We start from the raw sequence: 25,000 nt of genomic DNA, 5'->3' as shown, positions 1-25,000 counted from the left end.
CTTATTTCTATTACAAAGTGCTGAACAAATGATGTATTCCGAATATTGTAGAAAATACATACAGTTGAATTCAGAATTATTAGCCCCCCCTTTGAATTTTTTTTTCTTTTTTTTAAATACTTCCCAAATGATGTTCAACAGAGCAAGGAAATTTTCACAGTATGTCTGATAATATTTTTTCTTCTGAAGAAAGTCTTATTTGTTCTATTTTGGCTAGAATAAAATTTTCAAATTTTTTAAAAAACATTTTAAGGTCAAAATTATTATACAAAACCTTGGCTAATTACCCTAACCTGCCTAATTAACCTAGTTAATCATTTAATGTCACTTTAAGCAGTATAGAAAAAAAAATCTAATAAAATATTATGTACTGTCATCATGGCAAAGATGAAATAAATCAGTTATTAGAAATTTTCCCAGTGATGGGTTGCAGCTAGAAGGGCAACCGCTGCATAAAACATATGCTGGATAAGTTGGCGGTTCATACTGCTGTGGCGACCCCAGATTAATAAAGGGACTAAGCTGAAAAGAAAATGAATGTATGAGTTATTAGAAATGAGTTTATTAGAAAACTATTATGTTTAGAAATGTGTTGAAAAAATCTTTTCTCTGTTAAACAAAAATTGGGAAAAAAAATAAACAGGGGAGCTAATAATTCTGACTTCAACTGTATATACATAATCCTAAAACTGCACACAACAAATACATTATGTAACTGCTTATTAAATTATTCAAATCGAGAAAAAAGCTACTAATAAAAAAAACAAACAAATAAGTATGTGTGATTTAGCTTTTGCCCAGTACTGTAAATGTTTATTCGACTGACAGGAAATATATGATGAATATGCACGCTTGACTGTGTAAATCTGAAGTGAGAGGGAGGCAAATATCTTGTAATTACTGTAAAAAAGCACAGCGGCAGCGCATTACTCTGATAACGATCAAAAGGAGGGAGGATGATATCATTAAGTTGAAATGCTCCCAATTTCTGAAAAAGGCGCCTGTTCTCAAAAGGCGGAATGTGTAACTGAGGCCCTACTGAGACATAAGCTGCTCTGATTCGGAGCTGCAACCAGCATGCCCACCCCTCTCTCGCTCTTAAAAAGCCCCTCATTGAATCCTCTCATACCCAGCAGATTGAACCCGGTCTAAATGAACGCACAATACTGAAGAGTAATGCCTTATTACCTCGCTGTCTCGAACAATACCGCTTACCCTCATAAAATAAGTCTCTCTCTCAGCTCTGAGTAATGCATGATCCTATGGGAGTGTGTTACATAATGACCCGCTTTTACAAAACAAATCATTTGTTTCTTTTCAGAGCAAGGCTGATTTGATAAAAAGCACCAGATAAGTCCTAACCATTTATAAGTCGTCATTACCTTGAGCAACACGGTGTCTTCAAAGGGCCAATGTATGCATGAATGAGGAAAGACTAATGGATTTCAGAATCAAAGCTTCGCCTCCCTAATAGATTAAGAGGAACGGAGTCCAAATTCTAATTATAGTCTTAATTAATGAGGCTGAACAGTACCTCTTTAACGGATGCAGCCATATTGTTTTGGCTCCGGAAATCGTGCACAGGAACAATATGAGCTGGGAAAGGAGTTCCAAGCGCTGGTGCCAAAAATAATCCAATTCATATTTAACTTGGAAAGCCCTTTTGTACAAAAAGATAAATACCACTTCAGTACTTCAAGATATAGTGAAGTACCTGGCATATAAATGCTTTTTAAACAAACACACAAACAGGGCTTGTAATTGATCCGTATTAATGAAGATTTATTTTCACAATTTTTTTTTTAACAAATAATATTATATTTTGTTCTAATGGGTGGGGGTGTTACGTGGTTGTGTGTTTTTTCCTCTCTCTCTCTCTCTCTCTCTCTCTCTCTCTCTCTCTCTCGTGCTCCGTTCTCCCATATCTGCTTCATTTTCTCAGGTTCCATTCATTGGTCAATCCATCCGTCAATCATTTCCTCCCCGGTGATATCACTCGGACATCATATCCAATAGGCCAAGACCACCTGGCATAAAAGCATGCGCCAGACTACTCTCCATCCCCTTTGCCTCTTGTTTTTGTGGCTCTGTTTATTGCGTTGCGTTCAAAGAAAACCCTGTCTAACTGTGTATTCTGCTGTTGCCCGTTTCTGTGTGGTCATGTATCTGTCTGCTATTTATACCAATCCGTTTATCTATTTCATTCATTTGTCCCGTTGTTACGAAGCTTGGACGAAGCGGACAGGGTAGCAGGTCACGTGACATACATTTTGCAACACGTTGGACTACTCATATGTTTAGTACATTAGGTTAGGGGCGAGCGCCAACCCTTGTGCTTTTTGGATAGATAAAGTAGGATAGTTAGGACTCGGAAGACTCTTTATGTGTTTATTTTTTTTTTTTCATATATTTTGTATATATTTTCATATATGTTTGGGTTTTGTTCTTTTCTTTTCTTTAGTGCCGCCCATGTCCCTTCTGCCAGCTTTCTTGTTTTTCCTCTTTTTTTGTGTTTGTCCCAATACAGCATATATTGTAAATAGTATTTTTGCCTTCTTTTTCTTTATTTTTGATTAATTCGTTGTTTTTGTTCACTTTGTGAATTGTAAATAAATGTCACAGTTTTGGTATATTTGCATTGGTTGTCTTTGCACTTCACTCACTGTATATATACATTTATTTTAATTGTACATGTAATGTCAAACCCCATTCTCCTAGACCAGGGGTCTCATACTACCGGCCCGCGGGCCATTTGCACCCCCCCCCCCCCCTCCCTCCAGCCTAAACATATATTTTGAATCACTATCATTGTTGTGCAGTCGCATATAGGCTAGCCACTTGTGGTTTTAACCCCCCACCTACTGGACATTTAAAGTACTGTACTATATGTTTGGGTTACTTTCGGTTTCTCTCAGTGTGTGGTCGAGAGTAACGCACATGCAGATTATTTCTGGGGCTGATTCAAACCTTGAAGTATATGTCCATAAGCGCTCTATTTTTACTGAAGCTGTATTTTTGAAAATATTCAAGGGTCATTTGATTATAATTTTATACCACCTGTATTGTGTTGTACAAACACATCTGGCTTACACATTAGAAGAACAATTACCAGTAAAGTCACTAAAGTTAACAAATAAGTTACCAAATTGGACAGATTATTATTAATAATTATTATTATGCCTATTATCAAATTGTAGGATTTTCAAAGCAATTTAAACTACCCCTTCAACATGTAAGGAACTTTGAGTGCATATACTCAGGGGAAGAATGTCTGAGTGCAGTTGAAGCGGCCCTCCTATGAATCGTCAGTCACTGACACAGTATGGCCCCCCACCAAATTGAGTTTGAGAAACCTGCCCTAGACTAATATCAGGAGTTTGTAACAGAAATATGCATTTTTAAAGGAGAAAGGTCTGATCAGCTGCAAAAAAAATTCTCAATAAACACTCAATCTAAATTCTCAAAGATCGGCACATCAGATTGCTAATTGGTGCTCATCAAAACACAAATGAAGTATTTCTGGAACCATTACGTTTGCATCACTTCCTCTTTGTGCATGATCAAGCATTGTGAACATCAGCATAATCTGTAAAGCCGAGAGCTTTCTCTTGCCAGTTTCAACAAGGTGTCTTTAACACATCGTCTTGTAGTGCCAAATGTATTGCAGTGCACTAATTGAATGCGTTGGATCTGCTCTTCTAATGTATCAGCTACACCTCCGTGATCCCATGACGAAAACACATCTAACTTTACAAGACTTCACATTGTTTCATTTTAAATTAAATTAAGACAGTTACCAAACTAGTCACTTAGTTGCTGTTTGAATGTGCTGGAAACACAGCAATTTAGCTCTTTATTACGAGAAAGCACAAGGTCTTGACATGTGATGTACTTGCCGGTTTTCCCATTCTGAACCATCTTGGACTGAGTTTAGAAGTGTAGCTGTTAAGATGAAGATGGTCGAAAGATCTCTTGGCTCAAAGGAGACTGTGCACAAAGCATCAAGGACTATAGTTTACCTTTTGGAGCTGTGAGCTCTTCAAACCCTAAGTGGTTTGTGCTGGGCTGTCTCCATTCTTCCTTCACACACATACACACACAGAACCTGCGCTTAAGGACAGGACAGATGCTGAAGTACGATGGGACAACTGACAAAAAAAAGAAATAAATATGGAGAGTACTGTCTGCAGGACTGATAATGCTCAGCTAAAGCTGTCAGTGGCTTCATTCAGGCTTAGAATGTACAAAACTTCTGACTTTTCGAAAATCGTATTTGAAAGCAGTACTGTATACAACTGTACAGCAAATACAACGGTAATATGGAAAAAGTCTGTTGTGATGCACTATTGAGGCGTGTTTAGTTATACACTATACTATAAACTAAATACATTCATTCATTTTCTTTTCAGCTTAGTCCCTTTATTAATCTGGGGTCGCCACAGCGGAATGAACCGCCAATTTATCCAGCACATGTTTTACGCAGCAGATACCCTTCCAGCTGTAACCCATCACTGGAAACATCCAAACACACTCATTCACACACATACACTACGGACAATTTAGCCTTCCCAATTCACCTAAAGCGCATGTTTTTGGACTTGTGAGGGAAACCGGAGCACCTGAAGGAAGCCTAAGCAAACACGGGGAAACATCCAAACTCCACACAGAAATGCCAACTGACCCAACTGGGGCTCGAACCAGCGACCTTCTTGCTGTGAGGTGATTGTGCTACCCACTGCGCCACCATGCTGCCTATAAACTATATACTGTAAATGAAAATTACAAGTTACTGATAATTTCACTGAGAAATTTCATATTACTTTTATAGATCAGGGGTTCCCAAACTTTTCAGCCCGCAACCCCCAAAATAACAATGCCAGTCACTCACGACCCAAAATATCTTCTGATGTGGTTCTAAGTATATAAACCTTGCACACAGTGGTGCACACAATAGGTCCAAGTCTATTCATTGTTTAAACATGAGTGTCGTAAAGGTGTCTGAAAGCTTAACCTGGTGCCATAAAATCAACATGCTGCATCTGACGCTATTGCTGTGTCTTTTAAATAACATAATCACCCTAGGAGTCACAAAAAAAATGAAAGGCTGATGAAAGGCTTTTTATTTGCATGTTGTTTTTTTTTAATGTAACTATTGCCTACAATTTTTATTGATATAATATGGTAATTCTAATAATTTAATAAAATGAATCTCGCCTCACTCCAAGAAGGTCGCTGGTTCGAGCCTCGGCAGGGTTAGTAGGCATTTCAGTGTGGAGTTTGCATGTTCTCCCCGTGTATGCGTGGGTTTCCTCAGGGTGTTCCAGTTCCCCCCACAAGCCCAAAAACATGCGCTATAGGTGAATTGGGTAAGCTAAATTGTCTGTAGTGTACGTGTGTGAATGAGTGTTTATGGATGTTTCCCAGTGATAGGTTGCAGCTGGAAGGGCATCCGCTGCGTAAAACATATGCAGGATAAGTTGGCGGTTCATTCCGCTGTGGTGACCCCAGATTACCAAAGGGACTGAGCCGAAAAGAAAATGAATGAATAAATGAATGAATGGTTTTTGGAAATCACGAATTGACCCCCCCCTCATTGTCTCCCCAGGGGGTACAGAGCCCACTTTGGGAACCACTGCTATAGATCATAAAAACTACACGCATACATTACACTACTACGACATTTGAGAACTCCATTAAAGTATGATAATGAATCACTATACATATCCAGATGCTTATTAATGTAATATAGATACACACAATAAATAAATACATAATAGTGATAATGTTAAAACGTTTAATAACATATTTAATTACAGCATCTAATTTTTGGTAAATAAATGAACATTTTAATTAATGAAAATGAAGTTGTTCATTGTTAGTTATTGTTAACTAGGAGTGCATTAACTAATGCTAACTTTGAATTAAGAATTCATTAGTAAATGTTAAGAAATCCTGTTTATTCTTAGTTCATATTGTAAAGTGTGACCTACATAATAAATCTTATATGCATGTTATTTAAAAATAAAATATTTATTTAAACTAATCCAATAGCCACTTTTCTTGCAATGCTATTTTAATAATTAGCTAAAACCCGGGGTTGATTTTATAAAAAATAAATAAATAAATGAATAAAAATCACTATTTGGAAAGATATTTTTTAATCAGATCAAATCAGATTGTTTCTTTTTCATTTCGCATCAATAGCAAAACAGTGCCAATGCTTAGTGAGTCAACAATGGAATTTGGATAATTTGACAGAAACCAGGCCTTCTGTTCCTCGCAAAAAAAAGTCTACAACACAAATAAAATCTGAAACGAAGACGATCCGAAAAGCAAACATTCATCTGGAGCCGTGCTGAGCTTCCATATCAGAGAGAACTCTGCGAGCAAACCAAGCCATTTTGTTTCACAGCGCTGATGATTCATCCTGACCTCCAGCAACTGCACATAGTTAGGTAACACCGAATTGCTCCGAAAGAGAAAGAATTGTGCTACAACACGAGCCTGATATTTCACGAACAAAAAGATTCATTTGCACCCCAGCTGGGCATGTCAACATGATGAAAAAGCTTGCTTTCCCTGAAGAGGAGAGCCGGTGTATGTGCTTGGATTAACGCTTGGATCCTCTTCACCATTCCTTCGGCTTAACTGGTGATAGGAGCATTCCTCTGAACTCATTCAGGCAATATGAGGTCGCTCTACACAGGGGAGAAGCGTAGAGGAAGCATTCCTGCAGGCTCTGATCTGAGATGTCCCTGATCTCTCAGTGCCTTCTGCTTGTGAAAAATCAGAAGTATGCAAGGAATGGCCATCTGACAGGAGCGCTGAAGTGGTTCCTCTCCAAGGCAGCCATGCTGGTCGAGGCTGTTTGGAACAAACAACAGCTGCACTATGCGATCAGAGAGCCAGAAGCTGTACTATGTGACCACAGAGCCAAAGGCCTGAGACCTCTGGGCACACGCGCCTCGCCACACCCCATAATGCCCCTGTCAACTAAGCAGTGCCTTAAATACTCTGATTTGGGCTCTGGTTAGACCCGGACAATAGTACACTCCAAGACATCAAATAAAATGATAAAATCAATAAGTCATGACCACAGATGCTTTTATGTAACATTATTAACTTATTACTGTTTTTTTTAAGCTACACAATGAACTCAGTTTAATGTAATGTATTACATTGATTCAACTTTAAAAATAGGCAGTGTATTACAACGTCGCTGTATGGATAAAGATGGTAAATAAATTTTTGTTACACTGTTTATGGGTAAACAAACTTCATAATACTAAAGAATATTAAAGGGATACACATATGACATACATATATACATTATACATATGACCCAGGTATTTACCAACGAGCAACCTCCCGCTCTTCCTCGTGAAGCCAATATGGAAGTAACTGAAACTGCAATTCATCGACCTGCCTTTAGGGGTTGGCTTCAAGAAATCCAGATGTTCACTGACTGCAATGGTAAATTGACTAATTTTACAGCCGATTAAAAACATGTTTACAGCCTGGTACAAAAGATGGTTTTGGTGTAACTAGCTAAGATTACCCTTCATGACAACTGTGAGGGGGTGAATTTTTTATAACTCATCCATTTCATTTTTATTAAGTTGTATTAAGTCTGTATAATTAAGGTCGTGGCCACTTGAGTGACAGCTAGTCCTCTCTGCTCTTTTCTCACAGTGACGGCAGCCATGAGTAGGGCCAGAAGGAATCTGGGGATATTTTTTGCTATTTCTGCGGAGAAGTGTGTTAAAAATCTGCAGAATTATTGTGGGAGTATTATAACTAAAACCTAATATATAAAATAAAAAGTAATACCTTTTTAATTTTTATTTAACGTTTACAATGCAAATCCAATTAGATCCACTTTATTTGGTAAACATAGCAAGTCTCTCATATAATATCTCTACTAAAGGACAGAAAATATTACTTTACAAACTCTATTGTAAATAAATTATATGAATATTTTCATATTAGTCAATGATACAATGATATTACTGTAATTAATTAAAAAACTAAATAAATATAAATTTACACACATTTACACAAGTAAATAAACAGAATCAATGATGGGCTAAAAATCTGCGGAAATCTGCACGAGCAGATTCCGTGTGGGCCTATGAGCCGCACTCGGAAGTGAAAGTGAAACCGGTGCGCACATAATTTAAATGATCATATCGCATTTTACAGTTATGATTACAACAATACTGGGTCAACATAACTACTCTATCCTGTACAATGTTGAATATAATGCAAGAGGGAATCTGATAATGACAAATGTCTTATTTTACCAGTGAATAAATGGTTTAATAATGTTGTCAATGACAGATTGCAAGCATAACATAATAATTCAACTTCAGAATTATCAATAGTTGTATTCTGATGTCATCACTTTACTGTGAGTTAACAACCAGGACATTTAAAGTCTGTTCAAGTCCACCATTCCTAGTCTATTCCAAATGTATTTTTTTAACCAACAGTAGACCTAACGTTACACATAGGCCTAATATTATTATTGTTGTTTAACCATATGTTTGAGTATTAACAATAATTATAGCCTACTCATATTAACGTTTATTTACATCTACAGAATCGTGAGAAAATTGTGATCTTGATTTTAAGTAAAAAAAGAAATGTGATTCTCATTTTAGCCAGAATCGTGCAGCCCTAGCCATGGCTACTTGTTTCTTCATTTGCGCTCTTCAGAAACCTATGGGTAACGTCACGGATGCTACGTCCATATCTTTTACAGTCTATGGTATTTACTCACCCTCAAGTTGTTCCAATTGTTTATCAGTTTCTTTTTTCTACTCAACACAAATAAGGATATGTTGATGAATGTTGGAAACTGGTAGCCATTTACTTCTATAATTGGAAAAAATGCTATCAATCTATATAATTACTATAACTAATGAAATATAATTAATCTAACTAATAAAAACGTTATAAAAATATATTTTATAAATACAATGGAAATCAAGGGCTACCAGTTTGCAGCATTCTCCTGTGATCAACAGAAGACAGGTACTCAGACAGGTTTTGAACTGTGAAAGTTGAGTAAATGATGGCAGAATTTAAAAATATTATTTATTTATTATTATTATTTTTTTAAATTAACAACATACCTGAACATTCATACATTTCTCCCCCAAAGTCAACACCAGTGATGCATTCTTAGATTAGTGATGATAGAAAAGATGGCAGTGTTCCCATGGGTGGCACAGGGCACAGACCCTGCATACATTCACACAATCCATTTCTCTATCACTCATCGCAGCAGTTTCACGGGACTGCGCTCCTGCTCTTTCCAAGCTATACTTCGCTTCCCCCTCTCACTTCTGCTGCTATCTGTGCCTAAGGGAATATGTCTTTGCATCGGCTTGAAGTCAAAAATGGAAGATTTATTTTAGTATTATACAGTACAAGTCAAAATCATCAAATGAAATTATCACATTAACTTAATATGCTCACAAAAATATAGCTTTTCATACATGTGTAACAAAACTTTACATTAAGCAATAATGATCATAATTATAATAATAATATAATATTTTATTGTAATAATAAAATGTAGTCAATATATTTAGACCAAGACTCATTTGATAACACTATTACTCTGAAGGATCACAATACAGTCACAAAATACTTATTTATTTTCTACATCTTTGCCACATTTTAATTAAAATATAATAAATACAGACCATAAGAAGTATTTTACTTCATATATACTGTAAATGATAAAAAAAATTTTGAACACTGAAGTTTCTGCATTTTAAAATAATTTACTTGTACATAACAATTGTTTTGTAGGTTTAAACGAATGGAAAACCCCAAAATGAAGCCTCTGACCCACATACTCACTAACTGGCCACTTTATTAGGTACACCTGTCCAACTGCTCGTTAATGCACATTTCTAATCAGCCAATCACATGGCAGCAATTCAATGCATTTAGACATGTAGACATGGTCAAGATGATTTGCTGCAGATCAAATCGAGCATCAGTATGAGGAACAAAGGTGATTCAAGTGACTTTGAATGTGGCATGGTTGTCGGTGCCAAACGGGCTGGTCTGAGTATTTCAGAAACTGCTGATCTACTGGGATTTTTGCGCACAACCATCTCTGGGATTTACAGAGAATGGTCCAAAAAAAAAGAAAATATCCAGTGAGCGGCAGTTCTGGTGCGCAAATGCCTTGTTGATGTCAGAGATCAGAGGAGAATGGCCAGATTGGTTCGAGCTGATAGAAAGGCAACAGTAACTCAAATTCCATCCATCCTGCTTTGTATCAATGGTTCAGGCTGGTGATGGTGGTGTACTGGTGTGGAGGATATTCCTGGTGTGGAGGATATTATTCCTGGCACACTTTGTGCCCATTAGTACCAATTGAGCATCGTGTCAACACCACCGCCTAACTGAGTATTGTTGCTGACCATGTCCATCCCTTTATCAACACAATGTACCCATCTTCTGATGGCTACTTCCAGCAGTATAACGCGCCATGTCAAAGTTATCTCAGACTTGAACATTACAATGAGTTCACTGTAGTCATATGACCTCCACAGTCACCAGATCTCAATCTAATAGGGCACCTTTGGGATGTGGTGGAATGGGAGATTTGCATCATGGATGTGCAGCTGACAAATCTGCAGCAACTGCGTAAGGCAGTTCTGAAGGCAAAAGGGGTCAAACCCAGTACTAGTAAGGTGTACCTAATAAAGCGGCCAGTGAGTGTATATTAACATACTGTATACAAACATATACACTGTATAATAACTGTGTATATATATATATATATATATATATATATATATATATATATATATATATATATGTATGTGTGTGTGTGTGTGTGTGTGTGTGTGTGTGTGTGTATTTTACATTTGAATAAAATAAATACAATCATAAATTGTATTTATATTGAATACTTATATTTCTTTCATTCATTTTTAATGCATTAATTTGTATGTCTTTATTAACACTTTTCAAAAAAGTGTTTTTGTTTCATTTTGTGTTTTTACTTATAGCATTTTTTTGCCAAATCCTGATGGTATTATTAATCCTCATGTAAAAAAAAATCCTTCAAAATATTGAATTCCAATCTGAAAGCTGTACACGTTTGTTCCACTATGATATAGCTCTAACAGGCTAAGCTCCGGGTGTCATTTATATCTAGCGACATCCTTGTTTCAAATCTCTAAATATTGATTTTTAAGCGATACTCTGAACTACAGTCGCAAAGGGACTATGTTAGTGAGGACTGGCTCATAAATGTCTGACAATTATTAAAAGACTGATGAGAGGCAACGGGTGCATAATAGCGATGAATTCGGCTCCATGTTACTGAAAAAGTAGTCTGAGGTATTCATTACCAAAGGCTTGGAGTGTTATACTGTATATGATCTCACAGGACACTCAAAAGCCAATATTATCTCCCGCTGTGTACATTCAATCAAGTGAGCCTCGGACACTTAGCACTCAGTAAGCGCATATGTATGTGTGTGTGGTGTAGTTGGCGAAAAGATGGTTAAATACCACCTGTCTCTGCCTCTCACCACTATAAAGCTTATGACAGGTTGCCTGGTCATTGTGCAGTCAACAGTCTTAGAGGGATGTCATGATCCGAATGCTTGCAGGGTTCTGCTGGGTCAGGCATTTAGCAGGCTTACGCCAGCCGTATAAGGACCGTCACAGTACCAGGAAAACAGATGCACCTGTCAATAGGGGGAAGGAAACTCGAGGGGGCCGGGAGGGAAGGCAGGGATGGAGGCAGGGGGTCGAGGCCTTAAAGGAAATGCTGAGTTTATTTACCTGCCTGTCTGAATCAGCTGCTGGAATATGGTTAACTATTTCAGATCCATTGACAAATAGGAAGATCTTACTGAGCTCCAGCTAATCTGCGCCTGCCTAATGTACCTTGTTTACTTTTAAAGACTCCATGGAGTTTATAGAAGTTTGTTCTTAAAGAGGCACTTCACCCAAAAATAAAAGTGTATAGTTAACTTACGAACAGGCCATTGAAGATGTAGGTGACGTTATTTTTTAGATGTTTTATTCAGTAACATATTAAAGAAGAACATTTAGCTTAATCTGAGGTATAATGCAAGTCAATGGTCACCCGTTTTTGAGCTAAAAGAGAAAACTCATACAAAGTCAAGTTCAAATCAATGGCCTGTTGGTAAATTAACTGTAACTTTTATTTTTTGGGTTAACTACAACATCCCTTTCATTTTGGGAAAAATATGTTTAAAATACCTGATCAGTGGTAAACTCAGTAAATATTTTGGTGCTGGTTACAGAGTTGGAAGCAGCATGTACAGTACGAATATTAAAATAACTTGATGAAAATAAACTTTATTTAATTATTAAAAATAAATGAAAAAGCAAGGAAACAGTAGTTAAGAAAGCATTCAAAAAGCAGGTCAATGTATGAAGGGTAATGAGACGCACTGTTTTTTTTCACCTGGAATAATCCCATAACTACATTTTTTATTATGAACTCATAATACATCTTTCCTAAAATTCCTTCAGTGCTGAGTGATAGAGGTAGGCTTCTGCCATACAAAACAAACGCTTAATCAATTGGTATTGGGTGATCATGGAATCTTTTGAAGAACAATCCAATCACATTTTGACATGGTTTGGTTTGCAGTTAATAATAATAATTAATAATAATTCCTTACGCAACGCAGGTGGCCTCACAGCTATACGGTCACTGGTTCGAGCCTTGGCTGGGTAAGTTGGCATTTCTGTGTGGAGTTTGCATGTTCTCCCTGCATTCGTGTGGGTTTCCTCCGGGTGCTTCGGTTTCCCCCACAGTCCAAAGACACAGTCCAAAGACATGTGGTACAGGTGAATTGGCTAGGCTAAATCGTCAGTAGTGTATGAGTGTGAATGAGTGTGTGTGTATGTTTCCGAGAGATGGGTTGCAGCTGGAAGGGCATCAGCTGCGTAAAACATGAGCTGGATAAGCTGGCGGTTCATTCCGCTGTGGCGACCCCGGATTAATAAAGGGACTAAGCCGAAAAGAAAAAGAATGAAGAATTCCTAACATTTACATAGCGCTTTTCTGGACACTCAAAGGGCTTTACACCTTTTTGGGGGGGATCTCCTTATCCACCACCAGTGTGCAGCCTCCACCTGGATGATAAGTCGGCAGCCATATTGCGCCAGACCACACACCAGCTGATTGGTGGATAGTTAGGAGGCCATGATGGGTAAATTTGGCCAGGATGCCGGGGTCAACCCCTACTCTTTTCGAAGGATTTTTAAAGACCACAGAGAGTCAGGACCTCAGTTTAACGTCTCATCTGAAAGACGGTGCTCACTGAGTCCCCATCAATATATAGTACTGGGGTGTTAGGACCCACACAGCCTCCTGCTGGTCTCGCTAACACCACTTCCGGCAGCGACCTAGCTTTCCCATGTGGTCTCCCATCCAGGTACTGACCAGGTGCAGACCTGCTTAGCTTCAGTGGGCGACCATATGAGAGAGGATGTTAGTGAAAGAATGGATGACTGAAAGGTAGAAATCAACCAGTGAAGATTTCCACATTAAAAAGAAAGATTCCACAAAGCCATAACATAATTGCTTACACCTTCTCTGTACCTTCTACTACTGATTAAAATCACTACTGACTAAGGCTACCATTGCAATATATTTTCACAAGACAGAAGCCTACTACCACCACTCAGCAATGAAGACATTTTAGAAATGATAAAATGCAGGACAAAAAAAAGGTTTTTGTTTGTAAGTCGAGACACTATTAATAGATTTGAAATAAAGGGACTGCTCTAGGCAAAATGGGACATTTGGTCACCCTACCACACCTTCACGTTTGTATGCTTACTTAACAGCTGTTTTCTCACTGCTATCATTTTTGTTGCTTTATCTTATTCAGAGGAAAGCATACAGCATTAGCAATTCAAATATACTTCCAGCTTTGTTGGAAACAACAAAGTTCATTGATAGAACAACTGCTCAGGTATTTAAACATCTCTTCACTCTAATTTAAGGTCCAGTGAAATTAAAATAAAGGGTTTTTGTAGATGCTAGTATCAGTCTGTTAGTTTTAAGGACATCAATTAGCTAGTGTGCTCCTGTACAGTGATAAAATTCACGTTTAGAAAATATAAAACTGATATAAACAACTAAAGCTTGCAGTTTGTCATTTCCGCCTATATGGATCAACGAATTTTCATATCACCTCATACTTCAGTTTCTCATCTTGACCAAGACCAAATCTCAACCAATCAAATGCTCTCTAGTATCTGACACACCCCGCCCCTTTCAAGACGCTTCTCATTTGATGCGTTTGAGCTCAACCACTCTGACTAGCAGAGCTGTGATAAAAACAAACCACTATTGGTTATTTTTTTAAAAGGGGAGGAGCTACTCTATGTCCCACCTTCTCTTCATAGTTCAGTTGAGATTACGTCAAACATCGAATAAAAATGCACATTTCAAAGCAGTTCACACCTTTAAAGAACAGAACTTTTTTGCATCTTAAAAGTAAACATGGAATTATAAACATGCTGGTTTCAGTACATAATCGAAAGTCAAATAATAAGCCAAACTTAATTTCCACTGTCTATATATTGGTATATCCATAAGGATAACTTCCTACATTTTCCATGAAAAAAATAATAACAATAGGGTCGGATGAACGTGAGCAAAAAGAAGAGCATGAATCTCAAGACTTGTTGTTCCAGCAGTCATGCTCTTGTACTCGGCTGCTTTGTAATATTGAAAAAGTAGCCCTGGTCCACTGGTGACATAGACAGAGCGGCCCACTGGAGAACGGAGGCAACCCTTGTATTTGTAACTGTCAGGACGAAACAGTTGGACACATGACCTTGTGTGCGTCCTTGGTGACTTGACAGTGTGTGTACACACGAGCAGCAGGGCAGAGACGCTCACAGCTGCCGCCATTTTCCATCATCACATGACTGTTTACACCCGCTCTATCAAACGCCCGAGCCCACAGCTCAGCACTGGCACAACTTAGCGCTCCTCCATCTGGGTGGAAAAATGCGGCTCAGAGGCCCGTGACACAACCTCGGAGGTTTTCAGTGAATGATAATTGTAATATGCTAATACTTTTTTCATGAGAAGCCATAGAAAAACCCTTGATAATATCCTTCTGATGTCCTCATAAAGGGCAGAGTCACTTCAACATCCATCACTGGCTCATAACGCTTTGGCCTAGATTTCCAAATATCAAGAGAGAGAAGGGGGTGGTGTGCTCTACTGTAACATGCCAGTTATACTCTAAGTAGAAGAGAAGTGACTGAGGGAGACCCGCTTATCTGATCACAGGGGTAAAGACGCTGCTGCTCCTTTAAGATAAAGAAAGAGGGCGACATACTGTGTACAGTACTGAGAAAGTTTTGGGCTAATAGTATTTTCACCAAAAAAAGGTCCAAAAGTAAATTATTTCTTTCTTTTGGTGTAATAGAAATATTAGATTACATTTCCTAGCATTATTTTTGCTATTAATTGTAATAATCAAGTAAGATTTTTGTGTCTGAGAGCAACCAGTGCTCCATACAGAGATCCAATCTCATTATTGTCCAGACCGCCTTGGAAAACAAAGAAATGTAACAAACTGAGACTTGAGATGTAAATCCAGAAGATCTGGGCAACATCTCCAAGACAATTCTCTAAGAAACCTACCTAAATGCATCTATAAAAAAATCTTTAAATGAACAGGAAGCAACATGAACACTTGGGAGTAGGGCTGGGCCGATAAACAAAATTATAACAAATCGAAAATCAAATGATATCAATAACAATGATAAGTTTTATACTCTATATTGATCTAAGAGCCAATCACACAGCAGAAATGTGTAACAATTGGAATCTAAAAATGTGTTGATATTAGAGATGTACGGAATTTTCGACCACTGAAAACGTATTAGCCTAAAATATGTTTTGTCATATAACGGACCCTCTAATTTTTGTGGCTTCAGTCATTGTTGGGGTACTCTTTTAAATCTGAAAGCATTAACAACTTATATTGAACTATATATTGTTATAGTTCACTATGGAAAATAGTTATCGAGATTGCATTTTTGCATATATTTTTAAAAATTTTATATTTTTTTTGTAGACATTGTAATATTAGAGCAAATACACTCATTCGAATTTCTCTAATACACCTGGAGTACAAAAGCAGTTTTAAATGAGTAAAATTAAATAAAATTAAATAAAATATGAAATAAAATAAAATATAAAACATATAAAATAAAATAAATTGTATAAAATAAAATTATATATAAATAAAATGTCAAATAAAATATGAAATAAAATAAAATATGAAATAAAATAATATGAAATATCTAAAATAATATAAAATATAAAAAATTAAATAAAATATATAAAATAAAATAAAATATGAATAAAATAAAATAAAACACTCTCATGTTCTCCCTGTGTTCGCGTGGGTTTCCTCCGGGTGCTCCAGATTCCCCCACAGTCCAAAGACATGCAGTAAAGTTGAACTGAATAAACTAAGTTGGCCATAGTGTATGTATGTGAATGAGCATGTATGGGTGTTTCCCAGTACTGGGTTGCAGCTGGAAGGGCATCCGCTTTATAAAAAATATGCTGGATAATTTCATTCCGCTGTGGTGACCCCAGGACTAAGCCGGAAAAAAAAAAGAATGAATAATGAAACAGTTTTTTTTCCTCACTGCTGATTTTAATCAATTAACTACCAGAGTTGGGTGTAATGGGTTTCACAGTAACGAGTTACTGTATTCTAATTACATTTTGGAGGAACGCAGTAATGTAATGAATTACATTTAAAATTTGTGTAATTTACAGTTACTAAAGTCAATGTAATTGCGTTACTTTCGTTACGAATATACAGTAGTTTTTACACTACTTCAAAAAACAGAAATAACTGACTTAAAGTATTTTTTGTTGTCGTTGGTGGAAATACTAGTGGCCTAAGATTTGTACACAGCACTGCACATCCCGAGAGAGATATCTTCACTTACAAATCAGCCATATCACTCATAAAAAAACAGGAGTCAAATTCAGAAACCCCTGCAAAGCGATGCTTCTATTGACACAGGCGCTGATGCCGTCACCCCAGAGGACCTATCCGCGGGGCTGGAGTCGACACCGCTCGGCACTGTGAGCTCGGTGAGGGTACACAGCATGTCACCTAATGAGATGCACAAAATGAGATGATTAACCATCTGCATCTTTTTATCTCCGAGTGTGTGGGTACATGTGTGTGACAGGCCAGCCTTCACACGCAGCGTTCTGCTCCCCTTAGCGTGTCAAACACATTTCAATGTTGCTGAATTTTAAAGAGACGAACTGTTAACCTGCTAAAGCAAGAATCACTATTGCTCACACTCTGGATTTTAAACAAATCACTTAATTGTAAGTATTCAAATCTGGTGTGAATTGTACTGGATGTTGTTTGTGCTACAGAAAAAAATGATCTCTCAAAATGTGTTCTGAAAATACAAATGAATATTGATATTTTTCAGAAGAGGTGGAAAAGTATTATAAGACATTTAGATATGTACTTTTAGAGGATATCTTCAATGTAACTTGTTAGTGTAACTAAGTGTAACTTGATGTACAAATGTTTCCTCTGAAAAGAAGTTATGATGGGAAACTTATTATTATTTTCCCCCTCATCTGTAAAGGGTTTAAATGTTGGAGAAGGGATTGTTCTGTAAAAAACTTTTTTAAACCATAAATAATAATATTACTTACAGTACTGAAAGCCCTGTTTACATATGGTATTTATATGCATTTTTCGTGAATCTGATCACAAGTAGATGGCACTATATTGGTGTAAATGTGGCCTAAAATGCTTTGAGCTTTTCCACTTTCAACCATTTTCAAAAGTAGTCAAAAGGGCATTGGTTCAGGGGGCATTTGTTGAGCTTAAGTAGTATATGAGGTGTCTACTGACCTAACATGTGAGCCTTTTGGGACATGTTGTGAGAAAGCGCACCAAAACAAAGCATTCAAACTTCTTACAAAATACACAGTTAACTATCAGGGGCATAGCTGCCATCACAACTTTAGCAACAGCATAGCAACCATTTTGAACACCTTAGAAACTGCAGAGCAAAGCCTTACCAGCTATTCCCAACTCCCTAATATCACGGAGGCAGCTTCTATACCATTCATATTTTCATTTTTACTACTAGTTATTTTTAATCATCTAACATTTTCTGCACTGTAACCATAATTAAGTACTGTTCAGATGTTAGAGGTTCTTAATAATAATTTTCTAAATATATATATATATATGTATACAACAGTTCTGTCTGGTTCTCGAATGTGATTGGCTGATAGCCGTGCAATATTCTACAATATCAGCACTCCTCACCCTTCGGTGTTACTCCACCCACATAGTGACAGCCGATCAATAAACTCACTAGCCTCCGCCGCTGAGACTGCAGCTCTACACAAGATGTTTGGCCAGCGGATAAATTAAAATGGTCGTGCCCAACTGAGTCTGGTTTCTCTCAAGGTTTTTTTTTTTTTCACTTTCGCCAATTAGTGAAGTTTTTTTCCCTCTCCGCTGTCGCCACTGGCTTGCATGGTTTGGGATCTGTAGAGCTGCGCATCGTTGGATTTGCTCTTCAGTGTTTGGACTCTCAGTAGTGATTTTAAACCACACTGAACTGAGCTCAACTGAACTGAATTTAAACACTAAAAACTGAACTACACTGTTGTAATTTACTATGACCTTTTATGTGAAGCTGCCTTGACACAATCTACATTGTATAAGCGCTATACAAATAAAGGTGAATTGAATTGAATTGAACTACAGTTTGACAAATATTGCAGCTGTTGGACAACATAATGTACTTTTGAGGCTTTTTTAGTCTAGAATGTAGTTCTTTAGATTGCAACTATGCAGTTTATTTATAAGGATAGTGCCTATTTTAAATATTTATAACTTCTGAGATACAGTGTGTTAGCATCCATCAGTCTGTTAAACAGAGCAGAGCAAAGATGGTTGATGCTATCCATCCACAAGATGGCGACAGAGACCCCATAATAAGTCCTTAAATGAGGAAAAACTTCAAACATGAAACACAATTTCAAACTACATCTGATCAAATCATTATAAAACTGGTAAGTGACATTCTAAGTTGATCTCTCTCTTTTGTATGTTGTAGTGCTGTATTTATACAGTATAACTGTAGTGTATTAAGTGTGAGATGGGACTCACATATCAGGAATGTATGTATTTTGTGTTGGCCACTCTTTGTATAAGCCTGAGTTAATTTTCGGTTGGCAATCTGTTTGTTTTTAAAGAGTCTCCTGTTTTTGTTACTGCAGACTAGTTCAGTAAAAAGAAGGAAGAAGTAATGCCTGCATGTGTTTAACATTTTTCCTCTTCTCAAACACAACAGTAATCTGGTAGTGTTTGCGTTGCTTTGGCTTTTGCGAGGTTAATTATTGTGATCTCCTGATTGCAACAGAAAAATACTAAGAAATGTCTCTAGACTGATGGCATTTCATGGCATTCAGCCTTATAAATCTTAAAATGTGAGCAAAATCATCTGTTTTGTCATCACTTTTGATATTACGCTAGACTAGAGAATCATTCAAATACTAACTCTAAAGTGATGTTGGAGAAGTAGTAATGGTTTCTGCTGTTCTGACGTCAGCTGCAGATGTGAATGAATGGTGGAAGAAAGTAGTTCCTCATACAAAAGGATTTTGAGACTGTTGGTGTTTGAATTTTTTTATATACACGATTATGCCGTCGAACTGCTGTATAAACGCAAAATCACACTGATAGCAGTGCGATATGGCTGTATATTGTCACTGATGGGACACTAAGGCGTGCACGCCTCCCATCATTATATATATATATATATAAATAATTATAATTATTATCCAAACCCCTAACTTTTAAACAGTACTTATATATACAGTATATATATATATATATATATATATATATATATATATATATATATATATATATATATATATATATATATATATATATATATGAATCAAAAAAGAATCAATGAATTAACTTTATCAAGTATAATAGTGAATACTTTATATTAAAATGTCCTCAAATGTGTTCTATAATATCAAAAGTGTCTTTATATACAAAACGTTGTATTTGTAAAAAAAAATCTAAAAGAGGCAAGAAAAAGAGAAGTATGCTGAAAAATCATGTAATAAAGAAATGGAAAAAAGCAGTATTTTGTTTACTGTAAAAATTTGTCAATTTTCTGTATCACACAATTTAAACAAAAACAAACAAATTATATTTTATAGGCTAAAACTGATCAACAATTACACTGAATTATTATTATTTTGATATATATTTAAAAATGCACAGAAGTCAATAGGCAGTATAAGATTCAGTGTTGGCTTTTGAAGTTCTCTTCAGTTTCAGTTTCAATTTTGCCTCAAAGGTGTTCAAAAGAAGAAAAAACATTCGCAGAAACTAACAAACTATAACTTTCTGCATGTAAAAAAATGTGATTATCCAAAAATCTGCATCTCAAAATCAGTTACACAAGGTAATCTCAATCAAATTTTGCCATTATGATTTCAAGCCGCATTTGTACTGTCGAGCAAAGCCTCCAGAGAGCATGTGCTGGCCTGTGGAAGGAAAGTGTTGTTTGGGTATTGCTGAGGTCAGTAATGGTGTTGTTGGAACATCAAACATGATTTTGCAGCGATGCAACGTGTAGCAGAGTTTTTGCACTCTACTACGATCATGCCTCCCTCCTACATAGCAACAGAGATAAAAGGATGACTAATGTGTCCAGTGCAGAAAAACATGCATTTAACACTTGTGTCATAACTTGAAGACGTATAAGGCACACAAGGGCCAAATGCAAAACAGCTATTTATGGATTTCCAGGTTGCAAGGTTCCTCATCAAGGATTAGGATTCATCGTTTTCATCTACTGTCACAAGTGAACACTTATGAAAGGCATTTACATGTACCAACAGTCGTTCTGTGTTCTATTTATCAGCGTGTCTGTCTGCCTGTCTCCCATTATTCACACTAGGGCTGGTGCGGCCCAGTCACAGAGCCCACTGCTGTCAGACCAGCTTAGAGATCAGATGGTATTAAAGCCTGCTGTCGTCATGGAGACCACTTCCAGGAGACTACTAATTGATCTCACTTCCGCTCCACTCGTGCTTGTGCTGAGAAGGTGTGAAACACAAAGCATAACAAGAAACATATAGATGTCTGCGCATAGCAGCTGGGAAACAACATTACAGCCCCATTATTACAGATCGCTCAATGTGAGAAGTAGAAAAACAACATCTGTGTTGAATTTCCAAAGCAAAGCAATAAGACGGAAAACACATCTCTTTTTATATAAGCCATTTCAAATCCTAGAATCCCATGACGGTGCAGATCCTGCCCCACTTTTGCTTTGAAAACTAGGGCTGAACGATTAATTGTATTAGCAATAATACTGTCAAAACACACATCTTAAAACGTAAATGCCACATTACACGCAAGATTAAATCAGGTTGAAGGGGAAATATCAGAGGACGGACATTTGTATTTTCAGACATTGCTGTGATGAGATTTGCTTTGCACTTGAACTTTCGTTTTTGAACTTCATTTGTTAATGTCGCCATCTAGTGGTAGTGTGTGCAGCTCTCCTGAATTCCCAGTATACTTTTTACATGGCCAAATTATTGCTGAAATTCGCTGATATTTAACGTCAGCATATAAAAGCTTTGCACAAACTGTCAACCTGTTTGATTTAAATTGAATAAGTTGGCTGAGAGGTTGTTTGCATATTGTGTCGTTTGTATGCTCATCGTTATCTGCATCCTCATGAAAATGTTTAACAAAACAGTTGCGACGTGGATGCGTTGTTATTTATTTTCTAGGCAATTTGAAAACATCTCAACTTTTCAGAATGACGCAAACCTACCACACATCATGTGACAAAAACCAACCAATCAGCTTCACACTTTTGTACGAATTATTCACATTTCAGTAATAACGGTAGACCTGAAACAAACACAGAGCACTCAAACAATATGCCGCTTTTTATTACTCTTTATGAATAAAACTTCTATCAGAACTGTAAAGCTGCGTTCACACTAGACGTGACACGCCCTGAAAAATCAGGCTTTTCTCGCGGATAAATCACGATTTTCACGCGTAAATAGACACGAGAACTTTTTGAGTTCACTCGCTTCATTCGTGCATCAAATTCGCTTATTCATGCAACAAATTAACTTCACAATAGATGTGGATTCCTGTCAAGAGCAGTGCTTCTGTCTGCCTGGTGACTCTAGCTTCGTTGCTAAATGGCTAACATGGATTTTATAGAGAATTGCTGTTTTTATGTGCTTTAGGAAGGCTGAAAAACAGCTTAGATTTGTTCGGCGCAGTGTCTGAGTGCACTTGATCATTTCTGAGGTACACACAGCTCTGTGAGTTTATCAACTCCTCCAGAAACTACACCTGGATGATGGAGGCTTTCAGCGGTGCTTCAGACTGCGCCGAAGCCAGTTTGATGAACTGTTGTCCGGTGTCTGCAAGTGGATTTCCCCTCAGGATATCAACAACAGGCACTACGTCATAATCCCTCCCCTACAAGAGCAAGCTCATGATTGGTTAACGAATGTCAGCTGAAGTTAAGTTTTTCCAACTCGAGCGATTTGCGTGAAATGAATGATATACGCGTTAAGTGTGTCAAACGTGCAAAACGCTAAACTCTTGCCGCTTCATTCGCGTAAATCGGGTCATTTGCATTGTCAAACGCACCGTCTATTCACGTCTTTGCATTGACTTAACATATAAATTCATCCACGTCTGGTGTGAACTCAGCATAACTGTCAGTTGTGGTTTCTCTGAGAGTGCAGCTAATGGTTGCTTAGCAATGACAGACACCATGGCAGTGCAAGCGCAAAAGCATGTGGAAATTGGCGAAGGAAGTGGTGCACCTCACATTTTCCACGCAGTTTTAGACGCAATATTTCAATGGCAAAATAAACTGAAACTGCTAAATATTCCACTAATTAAACTGAAACCTCTATTGAATAATTATGTTTTCATTCTGTGCAGCCAAGTGTGAAATATTACTGGTTACTATCACATTACTGGTTAAATAATATCGTAATCCAATCATTTTCTAAAATCATTAAGTCCTAGTGGGAGGAATGAATGTTGAGGGAGTCGCACTCACCTGTGCTGCCTGTGCTGGGGGGTCTCTGTGGGGGCACTACGCTTCTGTGCATTGAACCCTGAGGTGGAGACAGCATGGCACCGTCACTCAGAGAGGCAGCGGCGGCGGCCGACAGGCTCTGGCTGCTCAGAGATGCCCCGGGGTTGTAGGACATGGCGTTGGGGTTCGTCACTGGCACAGCCACATGCATGGAGAAGTTTTGCGGGGGCAAGGCCGTCGGCTGGAAGAGAATCACACACAAATATGGCTTCATGTGGGAGGTATCTAAGACTCTTTGAGCTGACATTTCATCTAAAAATCCCAGTATCAAAATTGACATTCACACAGATAACTGGAGCATAACATGAAACGCTACGATTAGAAAACGGTGGTGCAGCGCTCAAATTCATTTAGCCTGGATATTCAGGTAGAGCGGCCTGTAATGGTGAGCTGCACATATCTTCAGGCCTCTACCAGGAGTGAAAGATGACCCCTGAGCTTTGGTGCTTTTATCAGACAATGGAGGAAAACAGGAGATAGATTGCCGGGTGGAAAAAATGTAATCTCAGGAGGGAGATCTCTGGATCACCTTGGGCTGTCCAAGAAAGCCCGGCATAAAGTGAGAAATACTCTTGGAAAACAATTCTCCTATTGGGAGTCATTTTCACTGTGCTCGGAACACCAATTTTGACCCAGGTTCAATACATAAAACAACATCTTGAAATGAGATTTATTACGAAGGCATGCAAATTTGGGAAACATCCTGAAATAGCTCTCCGGGTCAAGTATGGCTATAGCCAGCACTGCACTCGGCTGCTTTTACGGAACACAACAAATAAAACACACAAAGACATTTTTGGTTTAAAATTCAGTGTAAATAGGAGGGAAAAACAGGTGAAATAACCATAAGTAGTAAATCAATAGGCAGTGCATTGCTGACTAACCATAGCGTTATCCAGAGTGAGCGTGAGCAGGGACGATGTGAGGCCACTCCATTCACTTAATAGTGCAGCGAGCCAGTTAGTGAGAATATTAGTGTGTTAATGACACAAAGAACTCGAGCTTTGTTCATGTTCATTCGGTGCAGTAAAAACAATAGTCTGGCACCCACTATGGGTGCAGAATGTTATGCTCACCACCCAATAAGATCACTATTGTCTCAATTCTTTTTAAAAACGCTTGCAGAAAAAAAAATCGTGATTAGAAACCCCCAGATTTATTTGTTACTAGCTTGAACTTGAAAATGGTTCAGCTATTTGATTGTGCTGGGATTCTGGGCTCTGGCAGGACTGTAGAAATTGTCCAGGGAGATGAACAATACAAACTCAGGTGTTGCCTCCCACCAGAAAGACTGAGACTAAAAGAAATCAGTATAAATGAGTGGAGGCAAAAATAGGCAGGATAGTCTCTCCATCTTTATACAGTGGCAAATCTTCTCCATCACAAGACCTGGACAGAGAACGGCACTGAGAGAAAAGATTCAATTTCCAGATCTGTTGGGGAGAGTGCTTGGAAGAACACATCAATTACCTCAACCAATGAATCTGTCAGTACTCTAGCTAGGTGGACATTGAGGCATTTCCCCTGAAAGAAATATTACATCACGTTTAGACTAAAGCTTATTGTGGTTTATTTAAATTATTATTTTTTTTTTTTATTTTAAGATCCAAAAAATAAAAATAAATAAACAAAAATCACACTGAAAATCTTTTGAATGCGCAAAATCTGCTAATAAACAAAAGATAGTGTAGTATGTACAGTTGAAGTCAGAATTATTAGCCCCCTTGGAATTTTTCTCTTTTTCAAATATTTCCAAAATGGCGTT

The 25,000-nt window shown here is 37.5% G+C and overlaps 1 protein-coding gene across 14 annotated transcripts in view; it reads right to left on the bottom strand.

Annotated features, from left to right (window-relative positions):
- mef2aa (myocyte enhancer factor 2aa) overlaps positions 1-25,000 on the bottom strand; it is a 183,852-nt gene that overhangs the window by 20,770 nt on the left and 138,082 nt on the right. For all 14 annotated transcript variants that reach the window (XM_056478963.1, XM_056478961.1, XM_056478965.1 and 11 more), the window contains one exon: positions 23,197-23,416. In XM_056478963.1, coding sequence (XP_056334938.1) covers positions 23,197-23,416 — 220 coding nt within the window. The remainder of the gene's footprint in view (positions 1-23,196; positions 23,417-25,000) is intronic.

The sequence above is a fragment of the Danio aesculapii genome, chromosome 18, assembly GCF_903798145.1.
Source record: "Danio aesculapii chromosome 18, fDanAes4.1, whole genome shotgun sequence".
Taxonomy (NCBI): domain Eukaryota; kingdom Metazoa; phylum Chordata; class Actinopteri; order Cypriniformes; family Danionidae; genus Danio; species Danio aesculapii.
The sequence above is the reverse complement of the archived record's forward strand: the minus strand, read 5'-3'. Positions and strand labels throughout refer to the sequence as shown.